We start from the raw sequence: 24,746 nt of genomic DNA, 5'->3' as shown, positions 1-24,746 counted from the left end.
ACTACCAGTAGCAAATGTGCACGGTGTCCAGGAGTTCCGATCCCACGTCTCTCGTGATGGCTGCGGGTCTCAGCTTTGATGGCATCTCGTGTCGGCCTCGGAGATGTCCGGAAGTCCGTGTCCTGTGTCGCAAAACCTTCGGATTCCGGCGGGAGCCTCGGAAATGCAGACCGGCAAGATGCTTCTTTGGTGCCTGTTTGAACAGGGGAGTGACTCCTTGACCCCACAGGAGATTCTTCCATCTTCTAGACAAAATAGAATGTCGAAGGTCCAGGATATATGTTGCAGAGTTTCGTCCAGGGTGATCAAAAGTCCTAAGGACTGAGTTCCTATACTTATACTAAGTTTAGGGGATGGACTAACTCTAAGGTCCCACCTATGGGAGGACCTGGGGAGGGTGTGGTTACACCACTTCCCCTTTGTCCAGTTCGCATCAGAGCAGGGGCGCCCCTGCAACCGGTTTGAACTGGGGTATGCACAGGGTCACCTTGGGTGCCCCAGGCACTGTCTGAAAAGCATTCACTGAATGCACCCACCCTGCCCCAATACACTAAAGCCTGTCTGGGGAGGTAGTTACACCTCCTTGGGACAGGAAACATATTGTCCAGGCCTCCCCTTCCGGAGTTTTGTCCAGCAGCAGGAGGTCAGACCCGTGTCTGTTGCAGCAGCATCCATTTTGTGATGCTGGGGTTCTTTTAACTTATTATCGGTCTGACCAGTGTGTACTTGTCTTCTCCCTCTAGAAGGGTGGAATTCTACCCTCGCCGCCAGGGGGGTAGGATTCCAAAGTGTCTGACACCAAACACGATGTGTTTCGATGCAGCCATTCCAAAGTTAGCATTTACTGCGGGGTTATAATGCACTTAGGAGTATATGGTATGGCTGTATACCAGAACAGCTACAGCATAAAGATTCCGAAAGCTGGAGAGGGGTCCTGCTCATGCATGGGCACCCTCTCACACAAAACCCAGCATTCTGCCTTCAGGATTGTTAAGGCCTGCCATAGAAGTGACTTATAGGTTTGTATGTGTCTGTATTTAAAGGTAGATATAGGTAACCTATATCTCAGCAAGGGGTGCATGCACCAGCTTACCCAGGCTGTAGTAGCAGACCTGTGGTGCCATTTCGGAAGGCTTCCCAGGGGTGGCATAATACATGCTTCAGCCCCTGGTAGGCCTCTGTGGTACCTATGCCTTTGGTACCTAAGGTACCATATACTAGAGACTCACTAGGGTAACCCAGTAACCAATCTGGAGTGAACGTAATGTACATACAATCAATTTAGAGAGGAAGCAGCTAGGCTGGGGTCCTAGTTAGCAGGGCCCCAGCCAGACTGAAGTAAAAAAACAGTAAAACACCAGCAAAACGTGGGGGTAACCATAGTAAGCAGATCCTACTCTCCTACACAACCCCCCCCCAACGCAGGGACATTAAACTAACCTTGACCAGTTGCGTCTTCATGATCTAAGTGGAAATATCTGGAGAGTCCATCTGCATTGGCATGGTTACTCCCAGGTCTATATTCCACTGTATAGTCCATCCCCTCTAGGGAAATGGACCATCTTAAAAGTTTGGGGGTTTCACCCTTCATCCGTTTTAGCCATAAGTGGGGCTTATGGTCAGTCTGAACAGTGAAGTGAGTGCCAAACAAGTATGTCCTCAGCTTCTTCAGAGCCAAAACCACAGCAAAGGCCTCCCTCTCAATAGCTGACCAACGTTTCTTTCTAGGGGTCAGCCTTCTGCTAATAAAACCTACTGGCTGGTCCTGCCCTTCATCATTCAATTGTGATAGCACAGCCCCTACACCCAATTCAGATGCATCTGTTTGGCCAATGAATTCTCTGGAGTAGTTAGGACTTTGTAGAATTGGTGCAGTGCACATGGCCTGCTTCAGGTCATCAAATGCCTTTTGACAGTTACCTATCCACTGAACTTTTTTTGGCATTCTCTTAGAAGTTAAGGCATTTAGGGGAGTCACACTCGAACCATACCCCTTGACAAATCTCCTGTAGTACCCAGTCAGGCCCAAGAAAGCTCTGACCTGAGTCTGGGTGGTTGGATCAACCCATTTCATGATGGTATGGATATTGCTCTGCAATGGTTGAACCTGGCCTCCAACTACAAGGTGGCCCAAGTACACAACCTGACTCTGCCCAATCTGGCACATAGTAGCCTTGATAGTTAGGCCTGCCTTCTGCATGGCCTTCAAAACATTTCTCAGGTGTACCAGGTGATCTTCCCAGGTGAAGCTAAAGACAGCAATATCATCTAGATATGCTGCACTGTAGTCTTCCAGGCCTGTTAGGACTTTATTCACCAACCTTTGAAAAGTGGCAGGTGCATTCTTCAAACCAAAGGGCTTTGCCACAAATTGATAGTACAAATTAGGGGTAGAAAATGCTGTCTTTGGCTTTGCATCATCAGCTAATCTGATCTCCCAGTAGCCAGCTTTAGGATCAAATGTGCTTAGAAATTTGGCTTAGGCCAGCATATCTATCAGCTCATCTGCTCTTGGTATTGGATGGGCATCAGTCCTAGTGACTGCAATAAGACCTCGGTAGTCAACACAAAACCTCATCTCTCTCTTACCACCCTGGGTGTGAGGTTTTGGTACCAAGACAACTGGACTGGCCCAAGGGCTATCCGAGGGTTCAATCACTCCCAAATCCAACATTTTCTAGACTTCAGTCCTGATACAGTCCCTGACATTATCAGGTTGCCTGTAAATCTTATTTTTAACAGGCAGACTGTCTCCAGTGTCCACTTCATGAGTGCACCAGGTAGTCTGACTTGGAGTCAGTGAAAACACATGTCTAAACTGATTTAGAACTTGTCTGCAGTCAGTTTGCTACTGATCAGTGATTCTGCCTGCTAAGGCAACTCCATCTACTTATCCATCATCAGGGTACTGAGAGAGCAGGTCTGGGAGAGGGGCGCTCTCCTCCTCCTGTCAGTAGCCTTGAGCAAGCCCATGTCTGCCCTGTCAACATATGGTTTCAGTCTGTTGACATGAAGCACCCTATGGGGGCTCCTGGGAGTTCCAAGATCTACTAAATAGAGAACCTCTCCCTTCTGTTCAACAATAGTGTGGGGTCCACTTCACTTATCTTGGAGAGCTGCTGGGGCCACAGGCTCCAACACCCACACTTTCTGTCCTGGCTGGTAAACAGTTAGTACAACCTTTTGGCCATGCCAGGCTTTCTGTAATTCCTGGATAGCCTCAAGGTTTTTGGTTGCCTTTTTCATGTATTTAGCCATCCTGGAGCGGAGACCAAGTACATAGTCCACAATATCCTGTGTAGGGGTTTGAGAGGTAACTCCCATCCCTCCTTCACCAGACAGAGTGGTCCTCTAACAGTGTTTCCAAACTGAAGTTCAAATGTGCTGTAGCCAACCCACTTCTGAAGAACCTCCCTGTATGCAAACAAAAGGCAGGGTAGTAGGATGTCCCATCTCCTTATCAGTTTTTCTGGGAGACCTTGATCATACCCTTTAAGGTTTTGTTGAATCTTTCAACTAAACCATTTTATTGTGGGTGATAGGGTGTGATGAATTTGTAGTTCACTTCACACTCCTTCCACATTGCAGTCAAGTAGCTGGACATAAACTTTGCACCTCTGTCAGATACTAGTTCCTTAGGGAAACCTACTCTTGAGAAAAATCCCAAGAGGGCTCTTGCCGCAACAGGTTCTGTAGTGGTCCTAAGGGGAATTGCCTCTGGGTACCTAGCGGCATGGTCCACCACCACTAGGATAAACATGTGCCCAGATGCAGTCTGAGGATCCATTGGTCCACCAATGTCAATCCCCACTCTCTCAAAGGGAACCTCCACCACAGGTAGTGGTATCAGGGGGCTTTTGTGGTGCCACCTGCCTTACCATTGGCTTGACAGGTTACACAGTAGCGACAAAACTCTATTGTGTCTTCAGACATGTGGGGCGAGTTAAAGTGAGGGAGAATTCTGTCCCAAATATTGTTCTGGCCCAGGTGACCTGCTAAAGGAATATCATGGGCTAGTGTCAATAGGAAGCCCCTGAAATTCAAAGGTATAACCAACCTCCTGGTTGTACCAGGCCTGGGGTCTCTACTCTCTTAATACTAAGCATGGGCTGAAAAAATTTTCCGCTCACGGAATTCACGAAATCGCGGTAAAATCAGCGAATCAGCGGGGACGAATTATCAGCAAAGCACTTACAGGGTTACAGCAGCAGGTGCAAAAGTTGAAGCTAATTTTTTGTAACCTTTTACAAAAGGGTTACAAAGAAATTAACTTTAACTTGGGCACCTGCTGCTGTGAGCCTGTAAGTGCTTCCTGGCACCTCGTTGCCTACTTGCAACTATTCTCTGACCGTGCTCTGACCCTTGAAGCAGGGTCAGAGAATAGTTACAAGTAGGCAATGAGACGCCTGCCACGAAAATTAAACCTCAACAGAAAGCACTGACAGATATAAAAACAAGCATTTGCGATGCAATAGGTCTCGCATTAGGAAAGTTTGAGCTATTGGTCTTGTAAATGACAATTTATTTTTATTTATGTGTTGGTTTTGAAAATAGCTAAATTAATAGCTTTGTCATTTACAATGCCAATAGTTATAACTTTCGCAAATGTGACACCTATGGCATTTGTAATGCAACATGTTTTGTATTTACGTGACTTAGCTGTATTGATATTACAAATTACAATGGCTTTTAATTTTTTAAAATAATTAATACTTACATAAAAGTGATTTTAATTTATAATGGCAATAGCTTAAACTTTTGTAAATAACTTTTGTGAAGATTATGTTCAGTGTATTGTATTGTGACGAAAATCCAAGAACAGAAGTGAAATATTAACATCTTTTTGTGACAGTCGTAATAAAGTTTGAAACATTGAGAGAACATATTTGAACCAGTTGTTGTTGAATGGTTGCGCAGATTGATGCTGGGGTGACGCTGAGTGGTGCCGTGGTGGTGCTGAGTGGTGCTATGGTAATGCTGAGTGTTGCTGTGGTGGTGCTGAGTGATGCTGGGGTGGTGCTGAGTGGTGCTGTGGTGGTGGTGAGTGATGCTGTGGTGGTGCTGAGTGATGCTGTGGTGGCGCTGAGTGATGCTGTGGTGGCGCTGAGTGGTGCTGTGGTGGTGCTGATTGGTGTTTCTGAGTGGTGCGGTGGTGGTGCTGAGTGATGCTGTGGTGGTGCTGAGTGATGCTGTGGTGGTGCTGAGTGGTGCTGTGGTGGTGCTGAGTGGTGCTGTGGTGGTGCTGAGTGATGCTGTGGTGGTGCTGAGTGGTGCTGTGGTGGTGCTGAGTGATGCTGTGGTGGTGCTGAGTGATAATGTGGTGGTGCTGAGAGATGCTGTGGTGGCACTGAGTGGTGCTGTGGTGGTGCTGAGTGGTGCTGCGGTGGTGCTGAGTGATGCTGTGGTGGCGCTGATTGATGCTGTGGTGGTGCTGAGTGGTGCTGTGGTGGTGCTGAGCGATAATGTGGTGGTGCTGAGTGATAATGTGGTGGTGCTGAGTGATGCTGGGGTAGCGCTGAGTGATGGTGTGGTGATGCAGAGGGCAGAAAGGCACAAAAAGCAGTCTAACAAAGGGCAGAAGGGCAGAAAAACAAGGGAAAAACGAGTCTAACAGAGGGCAGGGCACAAAAAACCAGTCTAACAGAGGACAGAAGGGCAGAAAAACAAGGGAAAAACGAGTCTAACAGAGGGCAGAAGGGCACAAAAAACGAGTCTAACGGGGCAGAAAGGCACAAAACGAGTCTAACAGAGGGCAGAAGGGCAAAAAAAACGAGTCTAAAAGAGGGCAGAAGAGCACAAAAACAAGGGAATAACAGAGGGCAGAAGGGCACAAAAAACGAGTCTAACAGAGGGCAGAAGGGCAAAAAAACAAGGGAAAAATGAGTCTAACAGAGGGCACAAGGGCACAAAAAACGAGTCTAACAGGGAGCAGAAGGGCAGAAAAACAAGGGAAAAACGAGTCTAACAGAGGGCATAAGGGCAGAAAAACAAGGGAAAAACGAGTCTAACAGTGGGCCGAAGGGCACAAAAAACGAGTCTAACAGGGGTCAGAATGAATCCCGCCCTGCGTGTTTGTCCACGAAGATGCCACCTTCTTGTGCAATACCTCTACTCAACTGGAGTACTTTCTACTGACTAATCAGTAAGTGCTCCCTCGTAGGCTAAATTTATATGGGCAGATTTACAATACCTTGGGGCATCCCTAGGGATGCGCCAGTTATTGTGCGCCGCAGCTCCGCCACCCATGGTGCGCCGCATTTGCAATGCGGCGCACCATGTGGCAAAAACGGCACAGATGCGTCACGCATCTGTGCCGTAAAAGCAGCGCATTGCTGGAGCTGCGTCGCGCTTGCGACGCAGCTCCAGCAATGCTCTGGGGGGCCCTATCTCCCCAATGCTGCATCAAGCCTTGCACCTGCTTCAAGCAGGCGCAGGGTTTTGACGCTGCATTGGCCTAAAAGTGACTGAGTGAAATCTTGTAGATTTCACTCAGCCACTTTTAGGAGGCTCTCCCCTGCGCAGGAACGCCTCCTGATGGCGCAGGGCTTTACAACGTGACGCATCTCTCAGATGCGTCACGTTGTTAATACCCAGCACCATGGCACATCTTTTGTGCTGCCGCTGCGTCACAAAAGGTCTCGGTAGAGGGTGGCAGTGCTGAACCAGAGGGTGGCAGTGGTGAACCAGAGGGTGGCAGGGGTGAACCAGAGGGTGGCAGTGGTGTACCAGAGGGTGGCAGTGATGAACCAGAGGGTGGCAGTGGTGAACCAGAGGGTGCTGTGCCCATACACGACCGCATGGGTAACTTCGCCATGCAAGCGGCCCGCGAACACGCAAAAAGCCCTGCGAACACGCAAAAAAACAAGCGAACTCGCAAAAAACTAAAATCCGCAAATTCGCACAAATTCGCGGATTTTGCGGATTGCGAATTCAATTTTGCCCATACTTACTTAATACAGGAGTCCATCATCCCAATATATCTTATGGGTGCCACTAGCATTCCCAGCAGCCTCAGCAGCAGCTTGCCGTCTGAGGGGTTCAAGAGAAGGGCAGCTCTCCTGCTCCTGACTCAGATCTGCCCTGGAAGGGCCCCCTGTCCCCAAGAACTCAACCTGATCAGGCTCAAGCTTCTCTGGGACAGTTACTTCTTCAGGAGCACTATCATCTCCCTCAAGAGACTGATCATCACTCTGAGTCAGGGGGGAAGGCACTGCCTTAACCCTACTGCTCCTTTTCTTGGAAGGCACCTGGTCCATTATTCCAGAATCTAGGGCCTGTTCAGTGTCAGACTTTTTTGACTTGTGACCTAGTCACAGCTAACACATGTGCAGAGATCCCAAGCATTTCTGCATGGGTCTTAAACTCCATTTCAGGGCAGTCTGAAGTCTCTAGATCATTGCCAAGCAAGCATTCAACAGGGAGGTATGCACTAACCACAACTTTTCTTAAGGCCAGTTACCCTCCCCAGGAGAAATTAATGACAAATGACAAATAGTTTATTTGAATGATTAAATAAAATCAATACAAAAGATAGGAATTAGTGTAAATAAAAGCAATCATTATAAAAAAATATTTAAAATTTAGTAAAACAATGTATGTTTTGAAAGCATGTGCTACATAAAAGATTCCCCCAAGTAAAAAGTCACTTTATGCCATGGTTGTGTTATCCATTAGTGCTGTTCGCGCAGAATAAATTAATTTGGCAAAGTTGGCCATGTGCTTCACCTTGTCCAACGAATATAGTTGAAGAACTGCCTCTTTTACCGTCCGCGCACCTAATTGAAGAAGAATGGGCTTTAGATGGATTCTACGGGCTGATAGCAGTGCAGGACAGCATAACAGAATGTGCGCTAGAGTTTCACGTTTATAATGACAAAGGCGACATTCCGTGATAGCTGGGCCTACTTTCAAAGCCGGATACAGCTGTTTTAAGGGGAACACATTCAGTCTTGCAGCCAGAATCCTTTGGAGGGCTTGCCTACCCAACGACTGTACAAGATGTGGTTTGTGGCCCTTTAAAATATGGGGAGAGCTTTGAGACTCATGGAAGCCTCTGACCGTCAATGCTTCAATGTCCAATTTTCTTGAGCAGGCTCTTACTTGCTTTTTATTAGTTGATTTGATGACAGTATATTTTATTGTGTAGGGTCCCAATTTTCTATCGCTAAACTCAGGTGCTCTTTGGCTAGGTTTAGGCTGGGTACCATGGGTTTCCTGATTTTGTAAATATTTTGTTTATTAGTTGCTTCATCGAGTTCTCCGGAGCTGTGGTTGTTAAGTAATATTATTTTGCCATGTTTGCCAGTTCTTCCAAGGATTGCCGGCTGAGATTGAATTCTAAGCGAATTAAAGTGTTCCTTGTGCATGATGGAAGGCAAAATAGCTTTTTATAGGCTGCGCAGTTAATCTTTTCGAAATCTTCACTCAATTTGCCCGGGAAGGCCTGTATAGCGTAATTGAGGGAGGGTAATAGTTTTGCTTTCAGAACCCGTCGAATGGCCACGGTGGTTGAGCTTTCCAAGGTCGCATTAAGTTTGCAGATGGTGTAAAATACAGTTTTGGCTTTCTGCAGGAGCTTAGTTCGATGGACCTGTGATCGACCAGTTTCGCTGAGCCATACTCCAAGATAGTTATGTGCTTGTGTGCTAGATAACGTAAGTGGTCCCAGTCTCCATTTTATTAGCTTCTTTTTTAGGTAGCGGCCAAAAATTAGTATTTTAGATTTTGCTGGATTTGCAACCAGTTTGTTTTTGGCATTGTAAACTGCTAGTGCTGTTAAGCATTTCTGAAGACCAACTTTGGTGTGGTCCAAAAGAACTAGGTCATCTTCATACTGAATTAATTGGAGTCTGGTTCCCTTAATCTTAGGTGTCACCAGGTTAGCTCCCTGTAGAGCCTTGCCCAGATCAGTTGTATATAAGTTGAAAAGAAGCGGGGCAAGGACACAGCCCTGCTTTAAGCCCTGGTCTGTGCCGATTTTTTCCGTGGCTGAGTCACATGAGAGTTTGACTCTTAACCCATGTCTGAGTATACAGTGATCTGATAGCTTGTAGAAGTTTCGGACAGATGTTCCAACTCGCCAATTTCCTCCATAAGATGTTCCGGTCAATTCCATCAAATGCCGCTGTATAATCTATAAAGCAGGCAAAAAGAGGATGAGCGCCTTGAATCGTTGTTTGCTGTATAATATACGAAAGGGCTATAATGTTGTCTATGGTTGAGCCTCCCTGACGGAACCCTGTTTGATAGAAGGGGAGCAAATTCTCCTTGGTGACCCAATGTTCTAATTCCGTAAGGAGAGAACTCGCATATGACTTGCCCTCCACGCCCAATAAGGCTATCATACGATAGTTCTTCGGATCTGTGCTTACTCCTTTTTTGTAGATGGGATGTAACAAGGATCCCCTCCAGGAGTCTAGGACATCCATAAGGAGTCTGCACTCCGCGTACAGCTGACCCAGGTTCTCGGTCCAAAAGTCTATATACTCTCTAAAGAGAGAGCCTGGTAGCCCGTTCAATCCCGGTGCCCCGTTGGGGTGTATTCTTTTCAGGATTCCTCTTAGTTTTTTTCTTTCAGCAGGTGTGATGTTCACAGGGCAGGCCGTTGATTCAATTGGTTTATCAATTAGATGTTTATCGGGAGATGTTCTTAAGTTTGGGTTTTGCTCCGAGTCATTAGTATAGAGAGTTTTTACATGGCTACCCAAGTTCTCGCGTCGAGTGGATTCTCTCTATTACACTGCCCATTGCTGAGCTTGTTTATATATTGCAAAAATTCTTGGGTCTTACGAGGAGCAAGCAGTTCAAAGATTTTAAGCCATTTTTGCTCAGTTGCTTCAGGTTTCACCTGCCAAACCACTTTCGCGTGTGCCTTGGTCACCTCTTTTAGCTATTTTTTTGCAGTTATCGAGCTAGTAGCACGGTAGGCTCTGCGTTTGGAATTAAGAATTTTTAAAGATTTTTTTATTTTTGACTGGAATCCCAGTTTGTATTTAGAGTGGTCATAAACTCTTTGGTTGTTATTCTCACGAAGTTGGTATGCCAAGTCATATGCAAGAGCGCCCCATTTCCCAATTCTTCCAAGGTCATTACGGTCGATCTGCCAGCCTTTCCAAGTCGATTTCCATGCAGCAAACTTGTGGGTCGGGAGCGGACCCCATTTGATTCTTTTGAGGAGTCTATGTTGTTCATCTCCGTTTGTAGCTCCAATGTGTTGAAGGTTATGTCTTGATTTCGCAGTTATAATATGGGAGCGGCACAATCGCTGTCGGACCTAGGTTGAACAGTATAGCTTAACATGTGGCTTTGTAGGCGTTCGCTTATTATCATGTAGTCTACTATTGTCTGTTTGTTAAAGGTAGGCGGTATTGATGCTGTTCCATTGTTTTTTATGGTAATATAATGTGTTGTGCCAGTTTATAGGCTCGCAATAGGACGTTGAATCTTTTAGTGCTCGAATTGTGGTGGCTTTCATCAGTTAAGTGCCCTATATCGTGCAAATTTAAATCGCCCAATATAATTGAGTGCAATCCTGCATGTTGTAGCAGTAGAGCTTCAATCTCTTTTGATAGGTCGAACAGTTTATCTTTTGAGTATTGTGAAGTTTACCTCTAATGCATGCTTTATATAAGTTGAGATGCCGCCCGATGGTCTCCCAAAGATATTAACCTTTTTTGCAGGAATAAAATATTCAGCAAAATTCCATAATGGTGTGGAGGAAGTGGCCCTAGTTTCCTGTACACAAATTATGTCCGCTCATGCCATAAGTGCTACTGCACTCGGACTTTGCAAGGCTTTGTGTATTCCTGCAACATTCCAAGACAATTTCCAGCAATTAACATCTCACTAATCACCCCGTATCATCCCAGAAGACAACTACGATCATCCAATGCTTTTCTGGCTGCGGTGCCCAAGATCAAAAGAACCAGAGCGGGAGGTCGCTCCTTCTCTTTTAATGTTGCCAAGTTATGGAATGCTCCCCCTTTTCATTTAAGGTCCAATCCGGAACTGACATCTTTCCGAAAACAATTAAAATCATTCCTATTTAATAAGTAAAGCCCTCCCCTGCTCTACGCCTTGTTAGATAACACCCTTAGTCTTAGCGCTTGGATGCCCCAGGGCAACTACCTGCGCTCTATAAAAATAATTTTCATTTCATTTAATTTACAGTATGTTGATAACTGGAGTATTCGTGGGATTCATATGGGGAACACAGTCAATTTTAGGAATTGTTTGAGGTAAATGGTTGCCAGAATCTTGGTAGGAGCCAATGATGCATGAAAGAGGCTCTGTGCACCTGATGTTACCCAAGGTATTATTTATTGTTAGCAGCGAGTTGTTTAATGAGGTGGCGCTATTGATGTTAGGGAGTGGAATTTAAGGCCTGAGCCAGCCAAGACTAGTCTTTGCGGCCCTGACCCGTCATTGAGCAGGATCGATTGCCTCCTTCCGTGTTTTTAGAAATTTGAATTGAGTTGCTACTCAACTGTATTGGCTGTGTGCCTCCTAATGATCCATGTAGAATAGATCCAATGGCGGGAGGGCTTGAATGAGTGATGTACCTATTTTTCCTGTCTCATAGATCATCATTGCCCTGTTTGCTTTTTATATCTTTCAGGATTTCTGGATATTTCATTAGTAGTAGGTATTTAATTTTAATTCCCCAATTATCCAGTTGTATTTTGTATTCCTTTAAAGCCTTTGCCATGTTGAAATTGGCAAAGGTTATCTCAGTTGTTTCGTTTTGTTCGCTGGGTCCTGGGCCAAAAAAAGCCACCTTCTTTATATCTGTTGTTTTTATATTCTCCATGCCAGGAATGTTTTTGCAGAGATTCAGGAGGTTCCCTCTATTGAGGATGTCCCAGCTCCCTTGCAAGATATATTCTGGATATAGGAATACTTTTGGATTTTCAAGGTCACGGTCCAGAGACTGAGCGGGGTTAAATGGGGCAAAGGGAACCGTTGGGGTAACAAGGGGGTCATTTAAATTTAAGTTGCGGGCAAGGTTGTCCCCTGGGACCCGTCCTTCATCGATCTTGATTGTTTTTATGGTGTAAATGTTCGTGTCGAACCAAGAGGTGATGGTTTGGTCCCCCTTGAGTCGGCCCTCATTGTTGCTAGCTTGAGTGGAAATGTGTTCCCTTTGCAAGATAGATGTAAGTTGCAAATGTTGGCCCTTATTGGCATATTTTTCTAATGTGTCAATTTTTTTCCAGTTTTCATTCTCAAGACCGTTGACCTGTGAGCCTAGTTCATGCTTCATGATGCTACATGGCCCAGGAGATCTTTGAAGTGAAGCTTTAAGCAAGTGTTCACTTGGAGCACATGGTGGGCTCTTCAGAGCCATTACCGTGGTTGTTAATTTGTGTGTTTGTGCTTGTATTTCTCTTGTTTGATCAATAAGGGTTAAGCACTGACCCTCCTGGTCCTCACTGCTTGCCACTTTAATGTCCTTGTTCGCTGATGCGAACCAGTGCTCAATTTTCCCTTTTGCATAACTTTTGTCTTTTTTTATTTTATTTAGCTTTTTCAGTTTTTTTTTTATTTTTCCTTGACAAGGATTGCCGTACTGAGAAAGATGGATTTAAATCGTCCGATTTGCCAGAACTATTATTATTAGTTGTTGAATGAGATTGTGAGGATGCGTATAAATTTGGATTTGGGATTAGAAGATTGGCGCTCAATAGACATTTTATTTCGTTGATACTTTTACAAGCAGTTTCTTCAGTTTGCTCTAGGCTTTTCTGGGTGACCTTTGAGCATTGGTTTAGATACAAAGTAGGCTGAGAATTAGGTATTGTCGGTTTGTTTGTCGAGTCTCCGACTAACCTTAAAGTTGGAGACATGTTCTTTGTTCCCTTATGTGGGGTCTTTATGCCTGTTCTTTGCAGTGGTTTTTGGGGACAGCTGTTGCTTTTCCTTCTATTTACCTCGTGCTTGAGATCCGTAATTAAGGTGTTCATTATTTCCGGGAGTTTTTCTAAGGACTGCAGTATCGGGGAACACCCGCAATCTAAAGGTTTCATTGTTACTTCTGTATCTGCTGCGCTCTGCGTATTAAGGAATTTAGATGTTCTAATTTTGAATCCACTCCAGAAATTGAGTTGGCTACGGACTGCAAAATGTTGATTTGAATGTCTAATTTGTCCACGTGCATTAATGCAACGTTTCTTATAGATATCAAGGCCTCGTTGATTAATACAAGATGGTTTTCTATTCTTTGTGGGGCCAAACTGGATCTCCGGAGGGGCAAATGTGCGTTTGAATTTATTGTGCTCTCCTCCAGCCCTAAGACAGAGAGCTTATTTCGCTGGAATAACTCGTCATCTTCTTCATTCCCTGTTTTGATGGATAACCGTGGAGCTGCCAGGGAGCCTGATCGAGGTTCTGAGGGTATACAGTTGATCTTAGGGATAGCGAGATTTTCTGTTAGGGGGTAGGGTTCTTTGTTTGTTTCACTATCTCCTAAGGCCATGTTAATTTGTGGCTCTGGAAGGTCGTCGGGTAGATTTTTAAGCACCTCTGTGTTCCTTCCTTGGTCGTTGGCTCTGGTCTCATTATGATCAATTGATCATTCCCCGGTTTGTTTTGTCTTGCCCTTGACGATCAGAACTTTTGGAGAAAGAGGAACAACTGATGGGGTGTTGGTATAGGCGTTAAAGCAGTAAATGGCCGGCCTTAAGGCAACAAGAGATGTATCAGTCAATTTTTCATGATCAATCAGTTTATTTTGTTTTGGTTGATGATGAAAGTATTTCCTAATATCGTTGGAGCCTTTAGGGCTATTACTGTTGCTAGTATTTGGACTAATATTTGTATTTGTGGGTTTAATGCAGACTATCCTGTCTGTGTCGTGAAGGTGGCGTGGAGTTCCTGAGGGGCCGGTGGCCCCATTTAAGTTTATGTTTGTTTCCATGGCTTCCGTCCTGGAGACTATTCCAGACCCAGGAGTTAAAGGGCAGTTTGCTCTTTCTTCTTCCACTTGTTCCCCATCGTTTTTAGATCTGTCTTGTAGGGTCGTGTCATATCTTATGTTACCTTTGCCCACTGGGTATAACATCCTAGCCTTTTGGCGTCGTGCTGATTTGTGAGGGCGATGGTTGGTGTGAGCTTGTAGAAGGCCTGCATTCCTTGTCCGCATGGATACTCTTCACAGTAAGTGAATAGCTGTCTCCTACTCCTCAATGTGGCGTATGTCTTTGGTAATATGGTTACGTTGTATACAGTTCTTGTTTAAGGTCTTGTCCGGCGCTGTTGGCACAAACAGGCGTGCGTGGAAGGGGGGTTAGTTCCTTTAAAACAATTGACCGATGGTGACTACAGGGCCCCCAAGGTCTTTTGTCTAAACCGAGACCGAGCTAGCAATAGTGTAAAAGTTGTAAAAGTTGATGCAGAATGCTTGGTCTAGTAATTGGTTCATTTGTGGTTCGCTACTGGATTTAATTGAATCAGAATGGGTCGAAGAAAGCTGTTATTCGCGGCCCTTCTTACAGCTCTCCTTGCTGCTCACCGCCCCTTGATCGCTACCTCCCCTCTGCCTTCGTTCACATTACCCTGCCATCCGGGGGGGGGGGTTGTTAGCGCTATCAGTGTCAATATCAGTGTCAATAAGCGCTACTACTAAACTTCTGTATTGAACTTCTGTGCTTCTGTGTGAGTAAATTTGGTAATATAGGAGGAGTCAGGGATCGGGGGTGATGTGGCGAGATAGAAGAGACAGTAGGGAAGCAGTGCGTCAGACTGACTCACCTGGCTTCGCTGCTCTCGCCCGTAGGAGCCCTCACGTGGTGGAGACGCCTTGTGTCTCACTCGCACAAACGATGATCAAATGCCTCAATTTCCAGGCACCACAGCTCCGGGCACCCACTGCTTCGCCTCCCTCGTTAGTGCCGTTGATACAGATGACGAGTGGGGGAAGTTCAGCAGTCTCCAGGCTGGTCCCAATGATTCCTGCAGCTCCCGCCGCCTATGGGGTGGCCCTGGCTGCTACTGTTACCTCAGCCTGGTCGCCCGAGGGCTCTCACCTGAATGCTCCCACTACAGGGAGGCCTCGCTGTAGTTTCCGCCTTTACCAGGATATTCCTGGGTTGGGCTGCTGAGTGTTCCCACGGCTTCTGGAATGCTCCTGTCGCTGTAGGGAACCTTGCCTGAATTCCTGCCGCTTTCCGGACTATCCCCGAGCTGTCCAAGAGCTCCCGTGCCCCCTGCCTGCTGCCTGCCGAGAGCCTCGCAGCGGCTCCCGCTGCTACCGGGCTGCTCCCGCTTTTACCTGCCGCCGCTGCTGAGGAGACTGCGAGTTCTGGCGGCCCCCTGCGCTCACGCTCCCACGCTCCACACCGCACTGCACGGGGGTGGGAGGGAACAGGCAAGTCACCAGCCTGAAAGCCGCTCGCACCAGGGGAGAGGTGGAGGGGCCGAAGACGGTCAAATCCGTGGCAACTGCCTCCCAACGCGTCCTCTCACTCGCGTCCTCCAGCACTGCTCAGCCCTCTGTGATCTACTGCTTCAGTCTCAGGAGAAATTAACAACTGTCAGGGCATGGTTGGCCCTGACATTGCTAGCATTGGTCCCTTGGTAGGTCTCACCAAGTATGATCTGTCCAGGGTCACAAAGTCTGGTGTCACCATTGTGACACTTGCCCCTGTGTCCCTGTAGGTCAAACCCTCTTTTTCACTTATCAAAGGCCGTTGTCTGTACTTGCCCAGGTTACTGGGACTCACAAAGGAGGTCATATCCATGCCTCCATCACAGACTAACACAGCCTGAGATGGTACTCTGACTAGGCCAGAGCCCATCTCAGTACCCAGGGTTAATCCTACTACACCCTTTTGCTGAGTACCACAACCACTTGAACTAGGGGGAACAGTTGCCTTAGGAGCACTGGTGGCTGGAGCTGCATCCTTCTTGGTGCAATCACTTGTTCAATGGCTATTCTGTTTACAGATTTTACACCATGGTTTCTTTTGGCCTTTTCCTTTCTTGGAAGATTGGGAATCCCCCCCCCATTAGTCAGGTTAGATCTTGTGATACCTCATATAGGACAGGTGAGTGGACCCGTCTTTTTCCTCTTTATAGAAGTAAATATTTACTAATGCTGCTGAATACAGCGAGTTTACAAAAGAGATAAAGCAATTCATCATTTTCATATATTTATTTACAATTATGGTGTATCTGTGTCATTTTCTCTTCCAGGTGTGACAATCACTCTGCCTAAATGAAGGTAAATTGACGAAGACTTAATTTTAGTTTTCACGTAAGCACTAGCTTGTTTTTTAATCAAGGTCCTGAAAAAAGCCTGGGCTATAGGCCCGTTAGGTTGAAACTAGTCGACCACTTCTCACGAGCAGCGGCTTATTTGGTTTACGCCGCATCTGCAACATTTTTAATAGGTTTGGGAGAGATATTAAAATAAAAAGTTTTTCCCTTCCATATCCTTTTTAAATCACCACCTCACTAGCACTGCACTTAGTTTCTTTCCATCGCAGATACAGCTGATATCCTCTAAGAACACTGGATGATCAAGGAATAAAACTAGTCATTTGGTCTTCTTATACCACATCATGTCCATTTGTGTTAAGATGGCTGAGTGGTAATGAAAGGAGGATATCCAGATGATGACACTGGCCATCACTGGCAGTTGATGGAAATCTGACTGTTTCGTAATGGTCTCTGTCTGTTTGTTGTTAGTACCCATTATGGAATGTAATATTCCCTCTTTCTACTAATTAATAGTGGACTATATGGTTTATGGTTGCTTATCTCTCTTTATTCATTTCATATTTTCTCCTTTTGGACTGCCAGATTTTTGTGTAAAAAAATTAGCTGATTTGGGAATTGAGTCTGGTGTTTAGTCGGTAAACTTTCCCTTATACCCTTGTCCCCTGTGGATGTGTAGATAATCTTAATGTCATGCCAATCGGGTGCTAGCCCATGTGACGATTGAAGTAAGCAACACATTTGACAGAAGGGCCTACCATAAAGATTTATGTAATGCTAATGGGGACATAGTCCACGTGCAGAGTCAAGCCAGGGACCATGTTTGCCGGAGGGAATGCTCTGAAGAGGAATTTACTGCTGTGCTGATCGGGCTGTTGCCAGTGTGCGGAGTAAGGCCATTGTCTACACATGCCAATTGGAGCCACCATGAGGAACAAGGGATGTTGTCTGGTTCAGCCATTGTAAAGGGGAGAGGGCGCCGGGGTGACCGGTGCATTCCTGAGCTCCAACATAGGATCAGAACCCAACCAACTGTCTCCCCCACCTGTGAGGAGGATCAGAGGAACTTCCTGTCTAACTGGAGGAAGCTGCCATGGACACCTTAGTCTTCCTCAGCAGAGTTGCGAGTGCTACTTACCATCCGCATCTGCTCCAGCCCTCTGCAACATCTGAGGCAGAAATGATCCCATGTACTCCGGTAGCGCAACCCCAGTAGGAGCCGGTAAGACTGATCACAAGGCCAGAAGGCCCCAGATAACCTTGTTCTGCCACTTGGTGCTTTGGATGCTGGAACACTTTTGATTTTTGGAAGAGTTGGAGTGGGACTCCTGAGACTCCGACTACTAGGGGGGCTTCATCTGAATGTCACCTATAGTGAGTGAGGAATAGCTACTACCAGTAGTGAGAGGGAAGGTGTAGTGGCTGCACTTCATACTTCCTTCCCCATAGTCTCCTGCCTAGCCCTGTAGAATGTTGACATGATGATGATTTAATAGAATGCTACCGAGCTCTCGGATTTCAGTTGAGAGTTAGGGCAGAGCTGGTACCATCCTGCTCCTGGTGGGGTTAATACTTCCTTTACTTTTACTTAATTAATGTACTACTATCCGGTACCATCCTACTTGAATAAATATCTTCATCATCTACATGGATTTCTGATCATCATTCACTACATAAGGTTGACTCAAGGACCTGTCTTTCCAACACTAGAGCCCCAACCTCATGGGACTGTGTATAATGTTTGTGTATGCCATGTTATACTTTGTCATTTTATATAAACATTCCTTTTTTCATAAAAGCAAGGATTTGAACTGACAATCATTTACTGCTGCTATTGAACATATCATGAGTTGTGAGACTGTGTTCATTCCCAGCATCTACCTTCCCCCTTAGACGCCTTAGACTTCTCGACCTACGCTATTGCTGAGAGTCAAGTGATGAAGGAATACTAGGCTTAGCTGATCAGGATCAATCGAGCTCCAGGACATCAGCAGTAAAATGCCTTACCCCCTATGGTTGGGCCCAATAGCTCCTGCTTGCCACCTGGCCCTCTGAAAGGAGTTATGACACCCATGTACTACGTGTTTTCTGTGAATTATTGAAGTCATACACAAATCACCCACCCATCAGTACACTCATCAATTTATCAAACTATGGGGCATATTACCAAGCAATAGCGATAATTATCGCTATTGCTTGGTTAGAGACAAAATTTTACCGCTGAGCTGCGGCGATTTTTATTGCAGATAACCCTTGGTATTACCAAGGTTTATCGCAAATGCGATAAAAAACGGCCGCAATGCATGAATATCGCTAAAACGTCCGCGATATTCATGCATTACCGAGCTAATGCTCTTAGCCATGTTATCCACCTCCCATTGGATAACATGGCTAAGAACTGCTCAGGGCAGGTGTTAGCTTTTGGAGATATTTGCGCTTAGCGCGAATATCTCCAAAAGTTGGTAATAGGAGATAGCGATGTTAGCGACTGTTTCCAGTCGCTAACATCTTGGCACGCCCACTTTGCATGTCATTAGTGATAAATATCACTGACATGCAAAGTGGGGCCCAAGATGGTCGCTATCTCCTACTAGCTGTCGCTAACTGGTGTTAGCGACAGCTAGGTAATAGGGAGATAATTTTATCTCCGCTTTCTTGGCTTTTAAAGCCAAAAAAGCGGATATAAACCCCCTCGATAATATGCCCCGATGTATTTAATAACTCACCGTTTCACCCAGCATCCAACCATTGACCCATATCTTCCTAGTACTGCAACCACAGACTCAGAAATTAAGGAAGCATTACTTTCACTTTTAGAAAGCCAGATCTCCAAGCTTCTCCTAACGTGTTTCATTTGCCTCACAACTTTTGCAGATATTTACATCACCTCTTTTATACCCTCAGGCCTTGCAATTCTCATTTTTATGTAAAGTTACACCACAATAGTCCTGCACTTTTCTAAAGATTTACAGCAAGAAAAACATTTATTTTCAGACATCAAATTCCTTGCATTGTGTATATGATTATGTGTGAAAGTTTATGGCAGTGTGTTTTCCGTTTGTGGAAAAGAGTTATTTTCACTTACTTGACCAGTTTCAAGATTCATTGAAATATGTTGATCAGAAATAATACTTTGGACTGTCATGACAGGAAAATTGCAGATGTTTGACTTAAAGGCAGATGCATTTGTGTGAATACATGTATTCATATGTGAAAGTGCATGTTGAATGTGTGTGGATGTGCTTGCTTGTGTTTGGGCACATTGCTGCAATACATGGACACACAGAACATCATGAAAGTAGAAAGACATACGCTACAATAATGTCATCTAGTGGGAGTTCTTCTGTGTGATGGCATCAAAAAGCATACATTATGTTATGTTAGGGTGTTTTACATAGTTCGAAAGCTGCCCCAGCAAAAGGGCGTCCCAGAGCTGAAGGAAAGACTGACAGATTGCAGAGTGACACCAGCTAGTTAGACGGGAAGAGCAGAGTCTTGATGGCCTTCCTAAATTCCAGATAGTTATCTAAGCCACGAATCTGCACAGGTAGTGTGTTACAGAGGGCGGCAGCTCTATAGCGAAAAGAGCGACCACCAGCCCGCACTCTACGGATCCGGGGGACCACTACCAAATGTTGACCCTCTGACTGGAGGGAACGTGCAGGAACATACAGTGAGAGGAGATTAGACAAAATAGGCCTTGAAAGAGATACAGAGAGCCTTGAATTCAATGCGCCTGGCCACCGGAAGCCAATGGAGGCAGCGAATGGCACTGGACACAGAGCAGAACTTGCGTAGACCTAGAAATGTTCTGACTGCAGCATTTTGTACCCTTTGCAGCCTCTGAACCTCTGCTTTATTGGCCCCCAAATAGAGGGAGCACGAGTAATCCAGTGTGGACAGGACTATAGCTTGGATAATAACCTGACATATAGAGGCATCAAAGAGGGCCATCAGCGGCCTAAGCCCCCGTAAAAGTCCAAAACACGTACCTGCCACTTTTTTTGGTTTGGACTTGATAGTTTAAAGATGAGTCCAACCAAACCCCCAGGTTCTTAACCACTTGCTTGGGGGGAGGGGGCGTGCTCAGGTTAGCTGGCCACCAGAGGTCACTCCACAGACCATGGTCTCTGCCGACCACCAAAACCTCCGACTTGTTGGAATTAAGTCGGAGGCTGTTAGCAGTCATCCACTCGGCCACTGCCGCAAGATCCCTCTGAAACTTAAGGGCGTCTTGCTCGGTGTTATTAGAGAGTGCCACCACTAACTGAGTGTCATCAGCATATGAGACCATGGTCAGGCCCCTACTCAAGGCCACAGCAGCCAAAGGTAGAACATAAATATTGAATAGTAGGGGACTAAGGGAGGAGCCCTGTGACACCCCTTGCTTGATGCCGTGTTCACTGGACATAAACAGGGGGGCTGATACTGAGAAAGTTCTCTCATGAAGGAATGAGGCAAGCCACTCCAGGGCCTGACCCCTAATTCCTACCTCCGCCAGGTGACGCAGCAGGATGTCATGTGATACCGTATCAAACGCTGCACTTAAGTCCAACAGGATCAGTGCCGAAGTTTGCCCCCCTCCATGGCCGGCTAGAGGTGTTCCGTCACAGCCAGAAGCGCAGACTCCGTGCTGTGGCCGGGTCTAAAGCCATTTTGAGAGGGGTCCAGTATGTTATTACGAGTGAGATGGTCTGACAAGAGGGAGTTCACATATGCCTCAGTGATCTTGGCTATCCAAGGTAGCAGCGAGATGGGCCGATATATTTCTGCTTTAGTGGATCAAGAGCCGGCTTTTTAAGCAAAGGTATCACTTTGCCCTGTTTCCATACTCTGGGCACGATAGCAGTACTAAGGGAATTATTAATAACCTGAATAAGAGAGGGTAAGATGGTAGGCAATACCTTCTTGAATTGGTCAGATTTAAGAGAGTCAGCGGGAGAGCCTGACTTAATCCTACCGCAAAGCGATCGTAGCTGATCCACCGGAATCGGGGGAAAAGATTGGAAAATATTAAGCTGCTGACAGCACAGTGCCACCGGCGCATCGCTGTGCATGGTCGGAAAGGAGCTGTAGATATCCTCTACCTTTTTAACAAAAAAGGTGGCCAGCTCCTCACACTGCTTATTAGAGTTGATAGTGGACCCAGCAGCATTATGCTGAGATTGCAGACTGGTAAGTATGGTAAACACGCTCTCTGCGGGATTAGTGCTTTCGCGGATCTGGTTAGAGAGAAAAGCTGCACAGGCCTGATAGATGGCTTTATGGTATTTTTTAATTGCTGCCCTATAGATGCCCTTAGCTACAGTGCAGAAATCCCTTCTCCAGATCCGCTCCAGCTTCTTGCATCCCTTGCGCATGTGAGCAAGGTCCACATTGTACCAAGGCCTTGACTTGGTCTCACGACTACCTGACCATTCGAAAAATAGCCCGTATGCCTCATTAATATCTTCCGGTAGATCAGGCGGAGTGGCCAAAAGGCCCGCCTCAAATTGATCCCAGGCCAATTTATACCAGGGACGCTTCAACAGAGTCAACCGACCCGTGGACTGTGCAGGAGTAACTCCATGCAGCGACATAGAGACCAAAAAATGGTCCGTCCAACCCATCCTGGCAGGGGCAAGAATAGTGATATGTGCTGTATTAGTAAAAACCGGGTCCAATAAGTGGCCCGCAATATGCGTAGCCCCACTGACCAGCTGCAGCAGTTGACATGCTGCAAGGTCGGCTACAAAACTCGCTATTTCAGTGTCCTCTGCATTGTCTAAATGGAGGTTCAGATCTCCCAACACTGTGAAATTAGCGGTATTAACTACTAGTATGTTGACCATATCTGTAAGGGCCTCTCTAAAACCAAGGGAGGGACCCGGAGGTCGGTACACAAGGAGATCAGACATAGTGTAGTTTGAGCTCAAGGTAACCTTAAAATAGGCACTCTCACAGCCGGAAATCAACTGTTTAGTGAAGGAGCAAGGATAACGTGATCTATAGATTATTGCTAACCCCCTCCTCTAGATGCTCTGTTCACTGTTAGAATCCTAAAACCCACAGGGAGCGTCAGCCCAGGTTCAGCTAAAGTGGCATCAGAAAGCCATGTCTCTGTAAGAAAGAGAACATCCGGCCATGCCTCCTCCAGCAGGTCAAAAATACCGGCATGATGTTTGACTAGTGAGCGGCAATTCAAACTAAGAATGCTCGCATGCAGTTTAGACTTAAGTGGGCAATGACGCATAAGAAGAGTGTATGTGGCTTGAAAGCCACACTTCAGACAGCAAAAAGGACCTTCAACAGCGAACCCATCCACCTGCTTACATCCTCTTACCGGGGTCCTCAGCTCAAGCAAGGCCTCCCGGGCATAGGTGATGATACGTATGGCCAAAGAACAATATTGTACTTTTCCTTTTAATAAGGCTAACATTGAGAATTCTGAGATTTCAATGAGGTCACAGTCAGAAGAAAGTGTGAGAATCCTGACTATTAGATTCATTTCATCTATTAACATTCAGGCACAGTGAATCTTTCAGAAAGGATAATAACATATTGACGACTTACCATAGGGACCTCTGTTTCTTGAAAATTCGGAATTGACTTTTTCTGTGCTTCTACCGGGTCCTTAAAGAGAAAAATAATAGTTGATTATGCCAAAAATAAAGAGTAAAAACATATGACTTACAGTAATATAAAAGCAGTATCTAAATGCTAATTTCAACAGATAGGTCTAAGTTATGAAGTTGTTATCGATGTGCATTGTAAGATGTGTTGGCAGAAAGTGGTGCATAAATAATCCAATTAAGATGTAAGTATTGAATTTCTAATGTTTGTGTAGCTCAATTTGGGTTTTTACACCAAACCAAAATAAAGTTTCACTAACTATAACTGACGTGTTTTTGTGTGTGAATATATATGTGTTTGTGTGTGCGTGTGCATGTGTGTGTGTTTGTGTAAAAACACATTCCGTGGTAGTACAGAAATTTTATTTGTCTAGAAGTATTTCAGCTCAACCAAACCTTAATCACATGTAGTCATGTCTGATTTCAAATGCTTAAAAGATTCATTAAACTACCACAGAAGTACAAATGGAGTTTCATTTTGTCATGGATAAAAAACACCTATTAGTGAATGAAGAACTAAAAAAATATATTATCCCAGTGATATTGGAGAGTGATATTAAAGTGACTCAGGTTAAAATCACATATCTAACTGAATTTCAAAATTGAAATACTTGCATGAATTAAGCACAAAGAAAAACAAATTATATCAGCTACACAATCTATATTAGAACATGTCTAGGACCCCAATCATGCTAAAGTGGGCATGTGGGGCACACTAATGCAATCACAAAAAGAAATACAAGATATTTATAATAAAATTAGAAAGACAAAGAGTAGCAGCCCCTCTTTGTCATGCGCACTGTACATGACAAATCTGAATATACTCTTACATCAGTTATCAAACCCTGCCGAAGTAGGCCTACAAGAGTAAATATCACGATCCTGTAAGAAAGCATTGTGCATACAAAGGTCCCAAAATATATAAATGAAAGTGCAAATGCCTAACTCACCAAAACTCCCCCCGAGCTTGAGTATCTCATAACATTTTATCTTTTGTGGTATCTCTCTCTCTTTATAATATTATGTTTGTGTATGTCTATACATTGACATATTTGCTGGTACCTCCTCCTGGGGTAACTGGCTCCAAGGAGGCACGCCAAAGAGATCGTAGTTTAACTTTATTGTAAATTAAATTAGCAGAAAGAACGCCAGTGACGTGTTTTGACCTAAAGTCTCGTCTACAAAATATGGCCACCATAGTCATGACCTATATACATTGGGCCCGATTCACAGACCTAACTTAAGACAAAATCCTAAACTTACTACTTTTGGTGTTCACAGAACTTAGGATTTTGTCTTAAGTTTGTCTTAAGACAAACTTAAGACAGACTTAAGACAAACTTAAGACAAACTTAAGACAAAATCCTAACTTAAGTCTGTCTTAAGTCTGTCTTAAGACAAACTTAAGACAAAATCCTAACTTCTGTGAATACCAAAAGTAGTAAGTTTAGGATTTTGTCATAAGTTAGTTCTGTGAATCGGGCCCAAGGTCCTTTAACTATTTTTATCCCATACAACATTCTGGTAATAATAATACTGACATTTATAAAGCGCAAACAGCTACCTCCTACGGTGTCCCGGCCCTGTAGCAACAGGTGGCCCACACAGGTGGCACAGCAACATAACCCTTGAGAATTAGTTAGGACTTAAGAGCCAAGTTTTTGCAGTTTTCCTGAATACTGGTTCAGGGTCAATGTGACGCTTGTGGTTCGGCAGAGAGTTCCATAATTTGGCTACCTCCCCGTGAAAGATCTGCCGTCGAGCTGAGCTTTCCTAACTCGAGGAATGCCAAGCAGGTTTTGAGTATTCGCCCTCAGTAGGCGATTTTGCTTATAAGTCTGAAGCCATTGTTTCAGGTAACTAGGGCAGTTACCGTGGAATGTCCGGAAGGCTAGAGTGAGGGCCTTAAAATCAATAGTT

The 24,746-nt window shown here is 45.2% G+C and overlaps 1 protein-coding gene across 4 annotated transcripts in view; it reads right to left on the bottom strand.

Annotated features, from left to right (window-relative positions):
- LOC144766566 (uncharacterized) overlaps window positions 1–24,746 on the bottom strand; it is an 844,102-nt gene that overhangs the window by 561,925 nt on the left and 257,431 nt on the right. For all 4 annotated transcript variants that reach the window (XM_078650371.1, XM_078650370.1, XM_078650369.1 and 1 more), the window contains exon 4: window positions 22,768–22,827. In XM_078650371.1, coding sequence (XP_078506497.1) covers window positions 22,768–22,827 — 60 coding nt within the window. The remainder of the gene's footprint in view (window positions 1–22,767; window positions 22,828–24,746) is intronic.

Source organism: Lissotriton helveticus, chromosome 7 (assembly GCF_964261635.1).
Source record: "Lissotriton helveticus chromosome 7, aLisHel1.1, whole genome shotgun sequence".
NCBI classification, from domain to species: domain Eukaryota; kingdom Metazoa; phylum Chordata; class Amphibia; order Caudata; family Salamandridae; genus Lissotriton; species Lissotriton helveticus.
The sequence above is the reverse complement of the archived record's forward strand: the minus strand, read 5'-3'. Positions and strand labels throughout refer to the sequence as shown.